We start from the raw sequence: 20697 nt of genomic DNA on the forward strand, positions 1-20697 counted from the left end.
AGAGATCTCTGGCAGGCATACAGCATAGGGTTGCAGGCATAAAATTTGGGTTTTAGAATTTGGAACACCAAAGATTGATACTCGTATACGCAGATTTCTGCCAATTAGCCAATGTCTTTAGAAGAACAATTTCTAACAGTAAGAAACTTAAAACCCGCAATCCTTGCAGTGACTTCAGAACTCCACAGAGGGAAAACAGGGTTTGAAAAAGAACCCATTAAACATTTAAATATTTCATTAAATATTGAACATTTCAAAAATTGTTTTTTAGCAAGTCTTGAAGTAAACCGAGCAGTATTTGGTAACAAAAGCTACCAGAAGTGACGAGGTCCTGCAACAGATAGAGCTTGGCTCTACATTTTGAAGCTGCAATAACCTCTCCTCCCTTGATTTGCCATCAAAACGAGATCCCTGGGCTCAGTCCAGAAGCTGTTATCTAGGTAAAACTGCTGGTGACATCAAGGGTATCAGGAGGTTTGAAAAGCATCAGAAAAAGAGCCAACAGGATAAAAACCAAAATTCTTGCAGCAGGCTGAATGCCTGAGCGGCAGCCGGTGCCCCGGTGCTGCAGAGAGGTGCACTGTGATGCTGCGGCCGTGCCAGCCGTACCCAAACAGTGAAGGGTCAGATTCTCCGGGATTTTGCAGACATGTAGAAATTTTAAGGTATTTTTGTGATCTACTGTCAGTGCATAGGGAATCCTTGCCCAAACCAGCAAACGATAAGCCATTGCTTAAGTTTTGTTGACATCAATAGAAGGCAAACCTTGCCAGCAGCACAGATCAGTCCAGCGCTGAGATCTGAGCACATTTTTTGTGCTTTGCTGAATCAAAGTTGCTATCTATAAGCATTAGAGGAAAATCCAATCCTGTCTAATGTCTGTCTTTCGCTGAGATCAGGAGTGAGAAAACGCACTTAGCAGTTTTTTAGTTGAAGATTTGCTGCAGTAACAGGAAGTTTTGGATGCCTCTCTGTTATGACACGTTTTTCCCTTTTTAGATCAAAACAAGACCTGCGGGTGCAGCCTGCCTGCCCCCCCGGGCGATTCCTTGGTGCTGCAGGGTTCAGCTGCAGTTACACCTCCCTGTTTTAAAAGGCTGAACTAGGGCCGGTCTGTACGGAGAATCGTTGAGGTCAGTTTCTTGCCATGTCCCAGTCAACACGCTGTCCCTGTGCATCACTTTGCCCTGTGAGAGTAGTCAAAAACCTGCTTCTCCACTCGCCTGGCCAAGCCCCATCATCGCTCCCCCCTCCCCAGCCACATCTCGCTGCCAGGGGAGGAGAACCAAGACTGATGGCACTGGGTTCCCCGTGCGTAGTGTTGGCATTGAGTCAGGGGGTTTTATAGCAGCACGTTGGCTTTTCTCGCTGAATTTTGATTAATGGAGCAGGCGGGAGCTGCTGCTGTCTCCCAGCTCCTGTGGCTGACAGGGGTGAGCCTAATCTGATGTTTAAATGGATTTGGAACGTGTCCGTGGCTGTAGCATCCCTGTCCTGAAGGAAGGACCATCTGCTGCAAGATAACCCAATCTCGGAGGGCTCTTGCTTCAGGTCTGTTTGAAAAGAGAGGTGACACACGTAAAATGTGAGGGTTTTCCTGATGCTTGCTAATTTGGTGGCCAAGAGGCAGCTCATGTTAGAGACTCGGGGTTTTCAGTTGCCTTGTTTTTCCCACCATGCTCTGCCCTGTCAGAGAACATCGGCAGAGAATTTTGTGGGTGCTTGTTACAGATGCAGATGGGAAATCACTCCTACATGTAAACCCAATGTATTACTACAAACAGCTAACAAATTTCTCTGGTTGTGATTTGTGTGAAATTCAGAGAAATCAGTTTCGTGAAGATTGGATAGTGTCTCTCCTGGGATATGAAAAAATTGGTGGAACGCATGGGATAACAGTGAAAGACAGATGATGGAAATGTCTGCGATAGATTTGGGAGAGCAGGTTGTATTGTTGTTTTTTGACTGGCACCTCTGAAACACAGGCTACTGCATTGAAGGATGCCGAGATGAGAGCTCACAAGCTGCTTTTCCATTTTCCCTTCTGTGTCTGACAAATCTGCACCAGATGCAGCCTGCATGCTATTGCACAGCTGCCGTCGCTGTGTTGTGCCTGTCCTGGTGCGGCGCGTGGCTGCGCAGGGAAGGGGCAGGCTGGGGGTACCGGCAGAGCTTGATGGGGCTCAGATACAGCCTCTGATTTAGGAGAGCTGTACCCTGTCATCAGCACGATGAGGAGGATGAAGCTAACACCTCATTTGCCTTTCCCGGGAGGTTTGATCCACAGTAGCAGTGCTGCTGCTGCTGCCAGCAGTGTGCTGTTCCCTGATGGAAATCGGTGGAGAAGCTCTGAGTTCGTCGGTGTAATTACAGGAGGAGATCCTGTGCGGTACGGAGGTGTAATGGGGGGGGTTGATTAGCTGCTAGACTTGAGTGCGTGCTGCTCAACCCACCACGAGAGCTGAGAGCGGCGACAGTGGCTTGCCATCCTCCCACGCTACCGGTGTCACAGCCATTGGAGCGGCTGTTGTCCCCGTCCCTGGCTGGTTAAACACTGGTGTTACGTTCCTACATGGGGTTTTGACGTCCTACTGTGGGCCATGGAAGTGTTATATTCAGTTTTAGGGCAGTCAGCACCCAGACCAGCTTGCAGAGATGTGCTTGCCTTTGCCCACCGTGCTGTCACAAGACTCGGCAGAAGCCACCACGTGCTGGAGCCGCATCCGGGCCGCTGTCGTGCCTGGGGTCTTCCCTCACCTTGGGCTCCTTGGCATCCTTGGTGACCATTTCTGTGTGGGCTTCAAGCTCTGGCCACGCCTCAGGTGGCTGCAGGCAGTGGCCTTTTCTTCTGCAGGTGCGTTTGCTTGATTCAGGAGCCTTTTAATGAGGAATTTCACATCCCCTGTTTTGTTGATTTCATGCCCTTGTTTTCTTTCTTTTTTTTTTAAACCCAAGGTTTGTATTTCACTTGTCTGGTAGTCAGACTCCATTATTTGGGGCATGGTGTTTGAGATGACTGTTTGTTTAGGGATTTCAGTGCAAATCCTGAGCTGTTAGGGCTCGCATAGGGAACGCGCGCCCTTTCCCAGCAAGTTCATTCCTCCCTCTCTTCTTTCCTCTCCAGAAGAAACAAGGAGCATCTGAAAAACTGTCTGGCAGGGAGCGAGGGACGCCAGCAGAGCTGTTCCTGGGGAGGAGGGGAGGTCGCTGATGGCTGGCGCTCAGGGTTGCCACTCGGGGAGAGGCACCGAGGCGGGAGTGCAGACCCCGGGTGCCCAGCGAGGAGCCTGGCCTGCCCCGGCTCCCCTGAGCCCTCTGTCCAGATAACCTGGTCGGATCCTGCTTGTGATCCCTGCAGGCTGCTGGAAGTTGAAGCCTTACACCATAACATTGCTTGAGTATATTTCAATAATTTAGAGCCACAGGTCTTATGTGGTTTGTTCTCTAAAGATTGATTTAGCTTCTTATTAAGGGAATTGGGAATTCAGTGTGAAAATCTGAACAAAATCTAGGCAGGTTTTTTTTTTAAATATCCACTAGTGTAACTCACCGGGGAGAAGAATTTCAAAGCTTGTCCGACCCCATCTTGAATTTTTGATTCTCTTTCCTTCCTATTTGCATTCCCAAGGTGTTCTTATTAAGGAAGAACACCTCAGCATTATTGTATTACCTTTAAATAAGCTACAATCACTTTAAGGAGCTCAGGATAAAAAAAATCCGCTAATACTTTGATTCCTATCCCCCCCGTCCAGTTTTCAGAAGTTTGATGATGCAGGATGTGGACTGCGTGTCAGTGGCGGGTAGGCAGCCGTGATGGCGCGGCGCTGCCCAGCGAAGGCCCGTCTGGCCGCAGTGCCCGCTGGCTGTCGGACGGTGCGGGACGCAGCGGGGCTGGCGGGGCCTGGCTCTGGAGCAGCGCGGGGGCTGCGCGCAAGGCGCTGGCGGCCGCAGCTCCTGGGGCAGGTGCGGATTTCGCCTTCGGGGCAGCTGCGTGGGCCGTTGCTCTCGGCTGGTTGCTCGGTGCAGAGAGGGACCCCCCACCCCCCACCACTGCAGCACCTTGGGGCAGATCTGCGCCCTGCGTGCCGTCGGGCTCGGGGCGTCACGCGCAGGGACAAATGGCGCGACTGCGGGGCCGATGCTGCAGCGCCGGATCACGCCGCCGCCGCCGCCATGGGCATCCCCATCCGATGCCCTGGGCTGGCCCCACGTCCCATGGCTGGTGCCGCGCGGGGCTTCACCCGGGGACACGCCGACACCACGCCACGCCACGTGGAGGTGACGCTGCGCCACGCCACATGGCTCCCGTGGAGGTGACGCTGCGCCACGCCACATGGCTCCCGTGGAGGTGACGCCGCGCCACGCCACATGGCTCCCGTGGAGGTCGCGTTGACGCCACGCCATGCCACGTGGCTCCCGTGGAGGTGACGCCGCTCGCGCTGCAGCCTCTGTGCTCACACCGGGAATCGTAAGCTGCTGAAGCGGCGTTTCTCCGCAGATGGCTCAGAAATGCCATTTCTTTTTTCTTGGAGATTTTGTAAACTTAAAAGAGAATCATGAAAAAGAAACGTTCTCCCCTGTCCAGCCCATTAATTCAGCCTGCTCAGGACAGAATTAACCTTGGCAAGCCTTCCAGAGGAGAGAGTCATTCTAACCTTAAAAATCTGCTGATTAAAGCTGGTTTCAGGAATTCGATCTCACTTACTGCATTGGCTGAGCGCCCAGCCTGGCATTAACATAGCCACAGACACACAGGCCTCTGTGTTTTTTACCTCCCCGATAACAAAAAAAAAAAAAAGAAAGCCCAGCTAATGAAACCCCTTTTGCCTGTTTTGAGCAAGAACTCATTGTAAAGACTGTTTTAGCTGGCGGCATGAAGTGTGCGTTGGCTCCCTGGCCCCGAAGGCCAGCCGGGGAGGTCACCGTGCTCTCCTGATGAGCGGCAGCGGTGTGTGGAGCTGCCCTCTGCGACCGGGCGCGCGGCAGAGGGGTTCGTCGCTGCTCTGCGTCAGAGCTGGATCAGCGGGGCCGAGCGCAGGGAAATTGCCTCTCTGCTCCCTCTCGCTGTAAACCCACACGTACTGGGCTAACAAGCTTTACATTTTATGTTGTCTAACAGCGCTTAACTCATTAACCTTGAACATCCTCCAAAACAATAAGGCTCAGATTTCTAAGGTTTCTATTTATATCTCAAGCATTTTTATACCTTTTTATCCAAAAATTAATGTAGTTTTTATTGCTGCCATCACTCATCTTGTCTTTACTCCAGACACTGGGTTTCCACGGTTTTTCCCACTGCAGTGCATTTCTCCGCAGCCATGTTACCTCTCGGTGCGAATGCACGGTGACCGTGAAGAAGAACTCCCCACTTCTTAAGGGGGGTTCTTACATGTGGGTTGTCTTCATCCCAGCTACCCGAGTTAGAACACGAGCCCCAAAACGTCAGTCCAGAACGAGATTCCCATGTCGTGCCACATGGTGGGGGAAAAGAAAAGAAAAATTTTAAAAAATCATTTCTATATTCTGGATGCTTTGTAAATTCTGTGAACCGTTAGGGTTTTGTTAATGATCTGCTGAAATACTGAAAGCCAGTTTCATCGAGGTGGAATGCTTTTATGTAATTCATTATTGACACCTTCAGAATTACATGCGAGACATCTGGAGATAGAGAGCAGCTTTCCTACCAACTAAATGCAGCCAGCTACAAGGAGCTCAGCATTAGTGCTTGTCATTATTTTTGTTTTAATCATGGTGAAGCTTTGACTGACTTCGCTGTAGAGCAAGTGGGGGTGTGCTGGTATATACTGATACATATTGATGTATATTGCATGAGGCACTATGGGTGTTCCTTGCGGTTGCGAAGGCTCCTTCAGCACCGTGCTCCAGACCAGCTTTCCCATCCTCACTGGGGAGCTGGTCGGACTGGAAGATGCTGCACCTACCAAGCCGCTTTCTGGAGCGGGGGGACCAGCTCTGAGTCAGCCGAGCCAAATGTTAAAGACCTTTTAATGCAGTCCCCAGTGCCGTGCAGCCAGGAGTCGCTGTCAGGGATTATCTTGAACAAACGCCGTCTGCTTTTCCCCAGGCTGAGTGGTGGGATTTAAATGTTAAGCTTTTCTTTGGATTATTTTCTGCAAGTTTTTTTTCCCCTCTGTTTTTCGTCCCTGCTTTTTCTGTGTGTGGAATGTACCCTTGACACATTTAAAAACATTATTAATCTTTGTCATTTGTATTTTAAAAATAACTTGGTGATAGCAGCCAGCAGTGCTTAAATCCTTTCTAATTCAGGCTGACCTTGTGAGTGGTGATCTCTGGGAGGAGACGCTGCTGCCAGCCTCCCCGCGTGCTCGCCGATGAGTGTGCGTGTTTAACGACGCACCTCCATGCTCGCCCGTTACAGGGCACGCTAACGATGTCGGGGCTGGCAAGCTTGCTGCTTGCAGAGTGTTTGTGAGGTGCCCTCCAGACAGAAGGATTATAAATGGGGATTTACTGGCCCCTCTGTGTTCGTGCAAACGCCGCTGTCCTGCGCTGGGGGACAGCGTAGACGTAGCCGTGTCCCAGCGTGGGCTCGTGCGTGGGTGGGATAACGGCGTCACCGGGGCACGCGCACGGGGCAGCCCCACCAGCGCCGGCAAAGCCTTGATGCCACACATCAGCCTTCGCGCCGCTACGGATGCCGTGGCAGCCGAATCTGCAGAAACAGGTTATTCGAGACAACAGAGGTGGTGATTTAGTGATAAGTTTTTTCCAGTACCCATCCACTTAGGTCCCACTAACACGGCTTGAAGCGTGGCTGAAGCCAGGGCCGTCCCGTCCTGTGGTCACCGCTGCTGGGAGGATGCTTGGTGACAGTTCCTGTATCCCAGCCTGGTGAGGACGCCCGGTAGGGTGCAGACAGGGCTGCCAGCGGGTGAAGAGAAGAGCACGCTAATCATGAGAGTCGTCATAATTGATGCAGTCGCTGGAGTTAAACAAAAAAAGAAATTCCCCTTAAAAATCCCCTGCAGTTGGATTTTTTATTTCCTTCTGTAATGGCAGAATATTGGTGTGCCTAAAATACACACAGCTCACGATCTTCCAGGGGAAATATCTGAAGAAAGCTGTGAGCAGATTGCTGTGCCGTTGCAATCTCGCATTTAAGGAAAAATAATCACCTTCAGTATGGTAGAATATATCATTACACGCACACCCATCCCCCATGTGCACTATATTAAAAGTCATCAGAGTCAGAAAATAATATTGCTTTCTTAATAATAAACAAATCTTGTGGACAGGAATTGTACCGGGATCTTTTAAATTAAAAACAGTTTTGTGTATTTGGTTTGCGCTGGTTTAGCTTCCAACCAACAGCTGTGTTGAAAAGTTTTAACATACTGGAAATTTGATTTTGATTCCTTCGCCTTACTGATTTCAGTTAATCAGAGAAGCAGAGTTCATTTAGGAAGAAGAAGAAGCAGCAAATGTATTTTGGCATTTTGCTGTATAACATAGCTGACAGCAATTTTTTCACTTTACAAATCCTAAATTTTCAGTTTATGTACCCAGGTGATAAACCATGGAAAAGAGATGTTTGTGTTGTGTTTTTAAAAAAAAAAAATATGTTCAAGCAAGGATCAAAATGCAGGTAACCAAACCCTCGTCAGTGTCCCGTGTCAGGATGCAGAGCACCGTCGGGGCTCCTCCGCTCTGGCCGAGCCACAGGTGAACACCACGCGCCAGGGCTGTTAGCAGAGTGATTCTGTAACCTGTACGACATTTAAAACAAAATTTGGGGATGCTGTACTCTGGTGTTGTGTGTTACAGCCCTGGGCTGACCTCAGAAATGGCATCCTCTGTAGCAGGTAGCGTGCTGCCACTGCTGTCCCCGTCACTGCCTCCCTGGGTGATGGTTTCCTTTGCTAACCTGTCTCTGCTTTCTCTCTTCTTTTGTCCCTAGTGCTTGTACGGCTGCTACGTCCACTCCTCCATCATCCCCACGTTTCACAGAAGGTGCTACTGGCTTCTGCAGGTAGGATGGCAACAAGTTCCTCTCTCAGGGGGTGATCCCACGGAGTCCCTACGACCGTGTTTGACTTCTGCCGGGGAGGTTGGCGGTCCCGTGCTCCATTGCTTGGGGGGATTTTGTTCGTTTGTCTGAAGGTGGTGGAGATTTTCTTAGTTGTATGTCTCTGTTCAGAGGTGTGATAACTTTCTCTAGCAAATATAGAGATGATGCTGGCTCAAATGTTCCCTAAACAGAGAGTCAGCTCAAGTGAGACTTTTTTAAGGTTTTTAGTTGGATTTTCCCTCTCTGAGGACTTTCAGGTTTTCAGTTGTGTTTTCCTGTTCTGAAGCGAGGCAGGCACAGTAGCTCAGGAAGCTGACTGCTGTACTGGCACACGACGGCATGGGAGAGAAGCCAGCCCTGTGACTCTGTTTGAATTTGGGGTGAGCCTTGTGGCCGGCCTTGCGGTGGATCTGCTTTCCTCTGGTGGGGAGGTTGCTCTCGAGGGAGATTTTTGAGGTCATTCAGTGATTTTTCTGATGGCTGTTGTGGGCACAGTCAAGCCCCTGGAGGACTCAAGTGGAGTTTTCCTTGTATTTCTGCAGGGTTTGGGCAATGGTCTGATCCCCCCAGTGCTCCTTGGGCTGCGGTCGGTGTGCTCAGGTTCACGTGCGGGAGTTTGCCCGGGGTGGGCGTTTGCTGGACTGAGATGCTAACCCTGCGTTTGTGGAGCCGTTTATATTATTGACTGGTTACCCTTGCTTACAAAGTGGAAGCCATTTATTTTCTTTTGTTAGAAAACAGCATTTGACACATACTATAATAATATTATTGTTTTAAAGATTAAGCCCCCACAGTCCTGAAAACAAACAGGTCTGAGGAAAGCGACATCTGTTTCAAGAAGCAAATGGAACATAATCCCTTTTTCCCCTCGGTTTTGCAATTGTGCGTCCATATTAAAAAAGAAGATGCTGCCGCTGTCCCTGCTGCCTGAAAGATGCGGCACAACCCACAGAGGACGGTGCCCACACCATGGGCGCGATCAAAGGGAATGTGCACAAAATGTCAGTGTCCTCTGTGGTGTTTATGTGTGTCAGCTCTGTTTCCATCCTCTGCATATAAATGCCACATGTAAGTAAAGGGGAAAACACAGTGGGAGCAGGATTTAACCTCCACGGAGGAAAGCTGTGGCTCCACTGAAAATGCAGCATGACCACGTTGATGCTGCAGATGTTTAGTGCTTTTCCCCGCAGCCGCTTGAGGTCCTGACCTGCATCCGCGGTTGGATGCAGCAAGAAGCGAGAAGAGGGGGAGCGGGGTATAGGTGCACCTCAAAAAGCCATTAAATATTCACGGTTCAGTGCGCTGAACTGAGCAAAACCTCTAAACTTACAGTCCGGTTTGCCCGGGGCGGCAAGACAGCTGCTGGCGTGGTTGTTCAGCATCTATCTCTGCTGGTGCCCATGATGGATGGTGTGACATGAGGATTCAAAGGAAGCTCTGAATCCTCTCTGAATAACTGCCAGCACGGCATGGTGGTGCTTCCTGAGCAGTGTCTGTCCCAGGTGTCCCTCTGAAGGCAGAGAGGACCCAGGCAGGCAGAATAGCATGCCACTTGGTTCCTCTGCTCTTGCCTACGCAGGAACAGGAGTTCGGGCTGGGGCCTGGTGGAAGCATTCTCCATCCACTGCCCTGGGAGCTCGGGGAGGTACCGGCGCTGCGTAGGGTTGAACGCTGGCACAGGTCCCCCGTGTCAGCAGCAGCCCCTAGCCCAGGCACAGTCACTGCAGGCGCTGGAAGGTTTCCAGCATCCCTGATGAGCAGCTCAGCTTATGAAGTGCTTCCACATAAACTGAAAATGTTAAGGCCGGCTCGTCTTTCCGAAGAAATTCAGGGCAGAAGCGGAGTCCTTCCTATCAGATCCCAAGAGGAACAGATGACACACAATCAAACTACAGAGCTCCAACCTAAAATTGGGCTGTGACCTTTAGGGAGGTTCGCTCCCAAACCGCAAAGCTTTTTCCATTAGCTTTAAGAGAGTATTTTCTAGCTTTGCCCATCTTTGCATCAGGAAATTTCCCCTGGTTTCGACGTGTTACCCAGCAGCCTGAGTGATGCTTGCATAGCCCAAGTGCTCCCTGACCATGGGCAGTCCCCAGATCGTGCTCCATTGCGGGCTGGCCAGCCTGTGCTTGTCCCCCTAGACGTCCTCCCCTGGTAGGTCCCCCCTCTTATCTTTAATCGCAAGCTTCGTATTTCTTTTTATTTTTGTTGCGTGCTACCTAGAAGTATTTCTGGACTTGGCTCTTGTGGCAGTTAGCAAGCTGATATCTAATGAGTAGCATTACAGCACCATAGGATCTTCTTACCTGTACCCTGACATCTGGTTTGTCCACGTTTGGAGGGGGTGTGTTGATGTTTAGGCATCTTCTTTGCTCTGATAATTGCTTTGGATTGAGGTGAGTGGACAGGAAGTACGTTTCTTAGGAGCCTATTTATAAAACGTGATGCAGGACCTCTTGCTGTGGGTGTAGTATACTGGTGTTCAGAAACAAGGACTCGTGGTGCCCTCGCTGTGGGAGGAATTGGGGTCTGTCATTCATGTCAGTATCTCCCAGGCATAAAGGGGCATCCTTCAATCATGCGCTCAAGGTTATGCAGCTGGAGAGAAAAGAGCTGGCCAAGAACCAATGATGCTTTTCTAGTGTCTGCGCAACGTTTCCGTTCAGCTCCACGGTGAATTTTGGGCGAGTGAGACCAGGAGAGAGGCAGAAGGTATTTTGTGCGTCTGCTTCAGAGTCTTCCACTTCAACACCACCCTAAATGACTTTCATATTCCAAAAGGGGCACAGACAGGGCAATGTTTAACATCAACCTCCAGCAAAAGGTTTGGCTCTTCAGTTCACAGAGGCAAACGGGTGACTTTCCCTTTTTTCAGAGAGAGATGTAGTACCTTCCTGGGATATGGAGTGCTCTGCCTGCGAGTCTCTGGTCAATAGGAAATAAATACAATTAGTCTGTGATGGCGCTTGTGTTTTATGGGATGATCTTCCTCCAAATTCTATTGTCAGGTTAAATATTGATTAAAAATCCCCATGCAATTGTTCTTGATCTTTTCTGAGTAGCATTTTCAGCATAAAGGCCGAGACTCAGACAAGCCACAGAGACTAGCAGTCTCTCGTGTGCATTTATGCTGTGTTATACCCATTAATTATATGGTGGTATCCGATTTCTTGCTTAAACAACTTTGTGTTGTCATTTGATTGACACAACGTGCCTTCTCCCTGCATTCTGGTCAAAGGGAGAAAAAAGGAAAACCAGTCAGCTTGAACCGTCAGCAGGCAAAATGCAGTTTTCTGAGTCTCTCCTATGAGAAGTGACCCTGCCACAGGCAGAGACTGTGGTGCGGTGACTGCGGTTGCGGTGACAGGTCTGTTGGACCAGGCACCACAGCTGAGGTCGTCTCCTCTCTATCCTGAAGGGGGTTTACATTTTTGAGACATTTCAAGCTTTCCTGATAGTGAATTTTAAATGCTGCCTTACCCCAAACACCCGTAGTATTTTTAATAAGTGCTGTAATTGTAGAGCAAGCATCGTAGTGTCTCTGCAGGAGATGGTCCATCCCTGGGTGCTAGCAGCCTCTGACATGGACCTCTTGGAGCTGAGCGAAGGGATGATGACCAAGATGGTGGCAGTGTTTTCCTACATTGGTTTTTCATATTTTTCTATCAGCTTTCTGATTTCTAGAAATACAAGATCATGCTCTGACCGACAGGCAGGGAAAGGGCAGGGCTGAGGAGGTGGGTGACCTCTTGAAGGGCGCTGGAGAGGACTCTTCAGTAGCACTTTTTTTTTTCTTTTTTTTTTTGCATTACCTGTTAGCTTCCTAACAGAAGCAGTGCCCCAGCTGTTTGCAGTCAGTCAAACACAGAATGGCACTGCTGAAGCCTTTTTTCAGGTGTGAGTGATGGCAGGTCCCAAGCTCCTGGAAAGGCTTCAGTGCCCAGACACTGTCACTGGGCTTGCTGGCTCATCTGCTGGCAGGACGCACGTGTGCAGGCCTTCAAAATAGCACTGGGTTTTCTGTCAAGGGAGAAAGAAGAAGAAAAAAACCCCTGTTTGTACTCATAATGACTAATGCAGGGAAAATGTGGCTTCTCAGATACAGACAACTTTCAAACATTGGCACAGCTGAGTAGCGAAGTGCAGCGCTCCCTTCTGTGTATTGGTAATTGGCACCCCAGGAATTTCAAATTAATCTAGCTGCCAGGCTCCCAGGGCTGGCTGCTGTTTTCGAAGGTTATTGGAGGCGGGCTTCATCTTTGCCCATGAATAGCAATACGAAAAATATTTTCTCTTTAAACATTGGATTCTTCATTCTGATACACTTGAATATTCAGCTGTTTATTACTATTAATGTCTACACTGATGCCTGATGTTCCCTGAGTGTCCCTTCCTAAAATGCAGCTCATCTGAAAGCTGTGGGCAGAAAGTATCAAGGTCTGAAAATCAGTTAAAACATTTTATGTGACTTCTGCAGCTGTCCTGTGAAAATTTGGTGTTCATTCTGTATTTTTTTGCCTGAAATTTTCCATTATATCCTAAGTGAGAGGAAAACCTTCCCTTTTGGGGTTTTTTTTTTTGATGGTGTCCCAGCAGAGCAGCATTTCCCTGTCTTGATCACGTGTGCTGCACTGCATCAGCAGCATCTTCCACGTCCCTGGCTGGAGTAGCACAGACAGCTTGAGGATTTTGGTCTTTTTCAACATAAATTGGAAGCATTACAGTCTCATAAAAATTCCTGAGACTTTTGCTTAGTAATGGGTTTTTATTTTTCATTGGGGTAAAATAGAAATGACTGGGCAATAAAGCATTGAAGATCGTGCACTGTATGTGGGCACTTTAGGTCGGTCCCATATTGTTGGGGAGACAGGTGTAAGTTAGACTCTCAGCATAATGAGGCTTTGCAGTTTTTCTAACGGGAATATAAACTGTTGCTGCTACGCTAGCACATTTTCCCAAAGTGAGTTTTAACCTATGTGATGAAATTAAGTGTGTATTGAACTATAGCAGAGTGTGGGACAGGGTACCTAACCAGCGTTGGCATGGCCCAGCATCCCGAGCAGGGAGCTGTGACAGCCCACAGCATCACGGCACGGATGGGCCGGGTGACCTCAGGACAGCGACTCATCGGTCCGAGGTCCACGATCCTGTCCAGGAGTGACGGCAGCGATGGTACTCACGACCTGTGGTGGAGGCACTTGGGGACCTGTGGCCTTTATGCTATCTACTTTTGCAATGTCTTCGTGCATGGTCCCTCCCCTCTGCAGAGGCTGTTACTCAGTGCATGCCATAAAGCTAAGCAAATCCGGAAGAGAGCCCCAGCCAAGATGGGCCACGATACCAAGCGGAGAGAGGAAGTCCTGCATTCCTAAAATGCGGCCACAGACGAGGTTGAAAGAAAGAATAAGTCCTGCCTTTCTCATGTTCAAGATGTCATAATTTCTAAAGGCTCAGGTGTTTCCTGACTGCTGTAATGCTCTTCAGTGCCCCCCTCCAACCCAAGCTTTGGATTCTCCTTTTGTGGTGGTGTGATGGGGAGAAGATGACGTGAACCCCTGGTGAGATTTCTGGCAGGCACATTCTGGCAGGCACAACCTGTCCCTTTGCATGCCCTCACATTCCCACGAGTCTCTTCCCGATGGTCTTTTTTCACCTCACGTCTCCAAAGACGCAGGAGCTGTGTTTGCCAGCCTTCAGAGACGCCACTCTCCATTAAGTCTTTGCTCTTCTTGTGCTTTCAGCCCCATTTCAAGGACTAAACTCTGTTAGGTTGTGTTGTTCTTCCTGGAGTTCTCCGTTGCCTCTCCCGCAGATGTGCAGCTTGGCCAGGGTGCCAGCCGTCCCCTTGGCTGGGAGGACGTCTCCTTCAGCAGGATCAGGCACACCTCAGTGTCTCTTCTGCACAGGCGTCTTGTTGGAGAGGATTATTTCTGCAGGACCAGGCAGGGACCTCCCACCAGCGGCTGAGTATTTACAGAACAGCCCTTTCAAGCACACGTGCTTTAATTGCCTCGGATTCCTATTTTTAGTGCAAAGGGTGCGCATGGAGCTATGCTGTGTGAGTAGACATTAAGTGTAGGGGAGCACATGGCACTCCCAGGAGAGCAGAATTGTCTTTTGCATTGATTTAGCTCTGAGCTGCAACAGAAAAAATGCTTTTGATACCCACTCTGGCCAAGAGTCAATAGGATGCAGCAGCTGGTCCCCGTGCGTCTCTGCTGGGCTTCATGATGCTTCCCTGTGCAAAAGCATTCTCGGTGAATGAAAAAGTTGTGGATACCCTTTTCAGGCATCTTAATATTCCTTTGATGTGATCTCTCTGAAAGACTGCTCTCTTCTTTCATCTTCTCATCGGCACTTTTTGAAGGCACGGTGCTCCTTGCCATGTCTCTGCTGCCTTGCGATCACAGGAACAGCCGTGTCTCGAGACTTCCCATCACGTTATTCAGGGAGCATTAAAGATGTGGAATCAGTGGAGCTCTGCAAAAAGTCTAGCACAAATGCTCCAAAACTTCATTTTAACCATTATTAGAGATAGCTTTAACAATAACAATTCATGTCATGCTCTGCTGTACTCCAGTGTTTTCTTGAAATAAAGATGAAGCAAAAGCCACGGCTCCACGTGCTGCATCGCTGGAAGACCTCTCTCCTCTCGCCTTCATCAAGCCTGAGAGGAACCGTTCCTCTCTGAGAGGAGCCAGCTGCTGCCGATGTGCTCCTCATCGTCTCCCTCCTGCTTGCTCCCGCGTCTCCCCAGGGCATCAGGGCTGCTGTCGCTGCCAGCTCTCGTGATGGGCACTGGGTGTCATGGGCGGTGGCAGTCACTCTCTTCTCCCTGACACTCGTGCCCGCTCACTGCCTTTGGAAAATCTCCTGTGTTTGGCAGCCAAGTGGAGGGAGCTTCTGCACCCTGGGCATTGTGCTGGCTGAGGATGGAGACGCGTGCCGCTCGTCTCTCGGACTGGTGCTTGGCCAGCGCGGTGGCTGTCTCTGGCTCGTAGCTCGCTGACGTGCGGCTCCTTTTGGTGAAGGATCGTGCCTGACGGTGCTTGGCTGGTTTTGCCGAACCCCTGGCAGGCAGAGCCCCCCAAGCAGCACATGGCCACCCCAGGGACGGGATGGGTGCAGTGGTGCTGAGCCCTGCCGGGATAGCCAGGGCGAGCAGCCCCAGCGTCGGCACTGCAGTGGTTGCCATGGGTCCTTTTGGATAATATTCTGTTTTCCACTTGTCTTCCCATCCCCTGGCTTGCTTTCAGAGCAGCTGCACCCATCGAAACCCACCTTCAGTCTTAGTCTTTTTTTAATGCAGACACACAGAGATCTATTCAAGTTAAAGGCTATTTTTGCTTGATTTTTCCTCCCAAGTTTTACTTGCTCACTAGCGTTAGCTTCTCATAGAGTCTTCACCTTCACTAAAATTAAATTCCATCTGGCAGAGCTCATCGTGAGCTGTCTTCATCCCAGCCATCTCCTTCCTCTTCCCAGGAATGAAGCTGTGCTGTGCACCATGCTCCAAAATCGCCCTGTTGAGTTTCACAGAGAGCTCGTCCTGTTTGCTGTTAGGGGAAGCACAAAACGCTGGAGGGAACAGCAGCTACAAGAGCCCTCTTTTCGGGAGAGCCGGCAGCGCATCTGGGTTTTACACCCATTGTTGCACAGCAGGCTGCAAAAATAAATCAGAATGCTGCTTTCCTGAAAAACACTTTTCGTGACAAAAGTCTGTAGCAGATAAAATTGAGCTTGCAACTCAGGCTGGGACATACCTTTCTATCAGTCTGGATACCTTCAAAACAAAGATGTGTTTTGACACCTGCAGGATGAGTAAAATGGGACTGCGGAGAAAGGCAGCAATAACCCTCTGCTGATGTTCCACCGAAGGGGAGGTGGAAAGGATTACAAATGAACTGGTGTCTCGGAGGCTGGAAACATTTTAGCAGGAGAGCTTTATCTTTTGTAATGTTTTTATAAATTATTTATTAACACACTTGCTGCATTTTCCTGAGAAATTGGATAGAAAAGCAAAATGTATAGCCAGCAGATTATATTCCAGAAGAAAGACGCCAGTGATTAAAAAACAATTTCCAACCCTTTCAAACACATAACTTTATTTTAGATGAGTAGTCTGCTATTTTTGTATTGCTCTCCACCATTTTAAAGAAAATCCCGGATTCGTTCCCTAGATATATGAGGAGACTGACGTTAATGCAAGCAAACTAAAAAGCAGTCAGAGTGCTTTAGTTGTTGCTTAAATAATCTGTTGTCATTTATAGAAGAGATGCATTTCCCAAGCTGCTGTGGGACGTGCCTGGGTTGCTAATCAAGAGGAGTTGTTACATGGGTGACGTAAAAAAGTCCAAATCATGGCTGACTCCCACAGAAATGGAAAGCAGATTTTATGCTTTTGGCTCTCGGGGGAAGTGGTGTACCATTTGCAGTTTACGCCGTGGGGGATCGAAAGCAGCGTCTCCATCGCTTTATGGTCACCTGTAGCCCTGCCGTGCGCCATTCCTGCCGTGTGCCGTCCCTGCTGCGTGCCATCGCCTGCGGCCCTGCCATGCGCCGTCCCTGCTGCGTGCCATCGCCTGCGGCCCTGCCATGCGCCATCCCTGCTGCGTGCCATCGCCTGCGGCCCTGCCGTGTGCCGTCCCTGCCGTGCGCTGTCCCTGCTGCGGCCCTGCCGTGCGCCGTTCCTGCTGCGTGCCATCGCCTGCGGCCCTGCCATGCGCCATCCCTGCTGCGTGCCATCGCCTGCGGCCCTGCCATGCGCCATCCCTGCTGCGTGCCATCGCCTGCGGCCCTGCCATGCGCCATCCCTGCTGCGTGCCATCGCCTGCAGCCCTGCCGTGTGCCGTCCCTGCTGCGTGCCATCACCTGCGGCCCTGCCATGCGCCGTCCCTGCTGCATGCCATCGCCTGCGGCCCTGCCGTGTGCCGTCCCTGCTGCGGCCCTGCCGTGTGCCATCCCTGCTGCGTGCCATCACCTGCGGCCCTGCCATGCGCCGTCCCTGCTGCATGCCATTGCCTGCAGCCCTGCCGTGTGCCGTCCCTGCTGTGTGCCATCACCTGCAGCCCTGCTGTGTGCCATCCCTGCTGCGGCCCTGCCGTGCGCTGTCCCTGCTGCGTGCCATCACCTGCAGCCCTGCTGCGTGCTGTCCCTGCTGCGGCCCTGCTGTGCACCATCCCTGCCATGTGCCATCAGCTGCGGCCCTGTCGTGTGTCGTTGCCTGCAGATGTGCTGTTGCCTGCAGCCCAGCCGCGTGCCGTCGCTGCCACGTGCCATCAGCAGGGCTGGCAGGGGCAGCCCCTGCCTGGGCCAACAGCAGCCATTCATGCATAGCCCAGGCACCAAAGCGCGGATGTGATGCCGGCCGTGTACCAACAGCCTTCCCACTGCCCCTTCCCAGCAGTTCTCACAGGAGCACCTGCCCTACCAAAAGTGCATTTTGCCCCATGTCTACAAGGGGAACCAAATGCAGGGTTGGTTGAGGGGAGCCCGGGATCCCTGCTGAGGACCCCGCTGCCGCGGGGGAACATCAGCATCTTGATGGCAGCACCCAGAAGGGACGCGACAGGAAACCCGATTGCTTTTGCTTGAGCGCACGCCCGCCTGTTTGCCCAGGAAGACCTCGGAAAGCAGGACCGCGCATCTTTCTGGATTCTGCTCCAATTTGGACCAGTGATGCTATCACCAAGATATCCTCACGGCAGGGATCACAGTGATGTGACAGCACAACTCAGCTGGAAATTAAATCAAACTACAGGCTCCAAGACACTTACTAATATGCTCTGTATGCTGAGGATTAGGCTTTTGGTGACACTTAAATTGAATTCTAATGCTATTTTGAAATATATAATACACTGAATTTACTTCACCTCAGGTTTGAGTTAATGGTTTATTAAATTATGCACCTTGCAGTAGCAGAGCTGTTTCCTGGTGTAGGACAGTGAGGCTTGCAGTAGCAATGCAGCAATTTTGCTGATCTCATCCACATCCTCCCTGGTCAATTATTAGGTCTGCAGGTGTCCATGAATGTATTACACCATCGGCTGAAGTTTCACCCTCGCTGGAGAGGCATAATTGGGGATTGGGGTGGAAGTTTTGTAGTGAAGCAAATTAAAATTTGAGTTTAGAGATTTGGAGTTCATTTTGGCATGGGCAGCGGAGGACTTGTAGCAGATGCTGCCAGGACTGAAGTCTCTCCTTCTAATGCAGGATATTTTTTTTCTTTAATACGCAGTGTTTTGGCCTGCAGTGAGTTTACCCCCCTTTTGTGTTTTATCTGTTAAATCACACTTTTGTAAGTGTTGTGGATAAATCACTTCCCAAGTGCTTGCAGTTTTGAATGTTTTTCTTGGTGTCCTTCTGCCTGCATGAACATCTCACTTATTACCCCAGTTGCTTTTATTCTCAAAATCATGTTTTATTTCTGAAGGAGAGTCTGTCTGTTCTCTTTCTGTTGAATGACTGCCTTCAGCTGTCGCTGACATCCTGCGTTGCTGCCGCCTGCCCCCGGTTAGCGAAGCAGCAATGCCTCTTCTGTCTCACCCTGCCCTGCTGGTATGAGGACTCTCTGTCCCAGCCACCTCCTGCGGCCACCGCTTTGCCACTCTGTCCCTCTCGCTGGTCCACGCCCGCAGTGACTTTTCACATCAGACCAATGGATGGGAATGTGGCCATCACATGTGTGAATGCAGATATGGTGCGCTATGGTTAGTGAAAGTCAGTAAAGGTTATTAAAAACAGCCCCAAGTTCACAGTCTGCACTACAAAATCATGTGCCCACCTCCAAAGCTGTGGGAATGGTATATACAGACGTGGTCTTAGTCCTCTGCAAGATTATTCAATGGTTTTCTTTAACATATTAGTGAAGGGGTGTAAGCCGGAGGAGAACAACCTAAATGGCTTTCCCTCCTGAACAGGCATTGTACCTCAGGGCATCATTTTCTGTGTCAAGGAAAAAGTGCAAGATTTTTCTTCTCATACATTTGTTTCAGCTAAATGTCACCCGGTTTGCATCTGCTCTTCATGCTGCCACAAGATGTATGTCATATGACAGCCTGCTAGCTCGCACTGGAGTTATTAGCCATCAGCAGTAAAGAAAGCACGATTTAGACAGAGTAAAATAGAGGTTGAGGTTTTTATCAGTTTAGTCTCTGTAAAATGGGATGGCCTCTTCCGGGAAAAGTAGATTTCCTGATAACGTAACCAGCACAAAACAAGTCTGTTGGATTGAATATGTCTTCATATTGTCCTCGTTTCACAACCAAATATTGCAAAAGATTCCCAAGAAAGGTTGAAGGTATTTCTGATCTTCTTGCAGCGAGTGAAAATAATGCACGCAGTGACAGGGTTGGGTGGCAGGAGGGCAGCCCAGGTGACGGACCGCCTGCCTGCGACCCAGCACACCGTGCACAGCCTGTGTGCTTAGGTGTTGTCTGCCCACCGTCCTTGGGGATGTGCAGGATGATATTTGTGTTAGAAAAATATGTTTGGCTGGCATCACCAGTACTGGATTTATTAGTAACAATGGCTGTTAAATGCCCTGACTGACCTGATCGGGCTACCTATAACCACATGGTTTTCGAAGTTAAGTATGGAATGGCTATTGCATTGTTGGGGGAGAAATTCAGAAAATAAGATCAGTCTGCATGACCCAAAATTGCCTTTAGGCTTGAGGTACTGGTTGCCTTCTGCTGGGAAGAGCTCTGACCCGAAGGAAGGCTTTTGGCAGCATCGGTCCATCGCTTGCTGGCAGGAGCTGGGCAGAGAGTGCCATTTCAGGTTCAGGTACCGTGAGCGTGCACGTGCTGAGTGCTACGAGTGTGCGCAGTACTACTAATGGTGTACTACAGGAGCGCACGTGCGAAGTACTGCAGTTGTCAGCAAATTGGTTGGTGTGGAACATCCCGGCGTCTGTGTTACGGGATACTTCATGAACAGAAGGACTTTCAGAAAAAGTTGAGAAAAAAGGATTGTTTAAGGATGGTGCATGCTGTCATGTGGGGTACAGCTGAAACGAGTGGAGATCAGGGAAATCCACTTCATGTGGAACAGGAAGAAAAAAAAAATCCAGGCTCTGGAGCAGTCATTTGAGAGGGATGAAGTCCAGAGTATTTGGGGTATTTGAATGACATTGGATGATTGTCTAGGATTAGAATATTTTTCACACAAAACAGGCCTGCATTACTAACTTAAAAGCTTTGCTTCCTGATATTTTGATATTCTGAGGAAAAATAGTGCTCATGGACTTACTTAAGAGTTTGCCCAAATGCAGTGTGTGTGTGTCCCATAGACAGCTGTTAATAAGCAGCTGTCAGGAGCACCAAGCAGAAGATAAAACCAAAGTTTTTTTTCTGGTGCCCCATGGTTATTTCTTAGAAATTCAGATAATGCTCTTTCTGTTTGTGTTAGATCTGGAGATACCAGAGATACTCTTGGTGTGTCTTATTCCTTTTGTTCATTAGTTACTATATCTGTGAGTAGCAGGATCACCTTGGAAAAGCTTTTTTTTATTGTATTAAGACAAAACTAAGTATTCTGGCAGAATCCTGCCAAGTTTTCAAATAGCAGATTATTTTCAAGAAGACTTTATTTATATTTAAGTATAACAAGACTGTTTCTGTTCTTCTCTTGGTTCAAATTGACCA

General features: G+C 49.6%; 1 protein-coding gene across 6 annotated transcripts in view; it reads left to right on the plus strand.

Annotated features, from left to right (window-relative positions):
- The window catches only part of CAMTA1 (calmodulin binding transcription activator 1), a 310966-nt gene that overhangs the window by 167990 nt on the left and 122279 nt on the right, over positions 1-20697 (plus strand). For all 6 annotated transcript variants that reach the window (XM_075437588.1, XM_075437589.1, XM_075437593.1 and 3 more), the window contains one exon: positions 7940-8011. In XM_075437588.1, coding sequence (XP_075293703.1) covers positions 7940-8011 — 72 coding nt within the window. The remainder of the gene's footprint in view (positions 1-7939; positions 8012-20697) is intronic.

Source organism: Opisthocomus hoazin, chromosome 16, assembly GCF_030867145.1.
Source record: "Opisthocomus hoazin isolate bOpiHoa1 chromosome 16, bOpiHoa1.hap1, whole genome shotgun sequence".
Lineage (NCBI taxonomy): Eukaryota > Metazoa > Chordata > Aves > Opisthocomiformes > Opisthocomidae > Opisthocomus > Opisthocomus hoazin.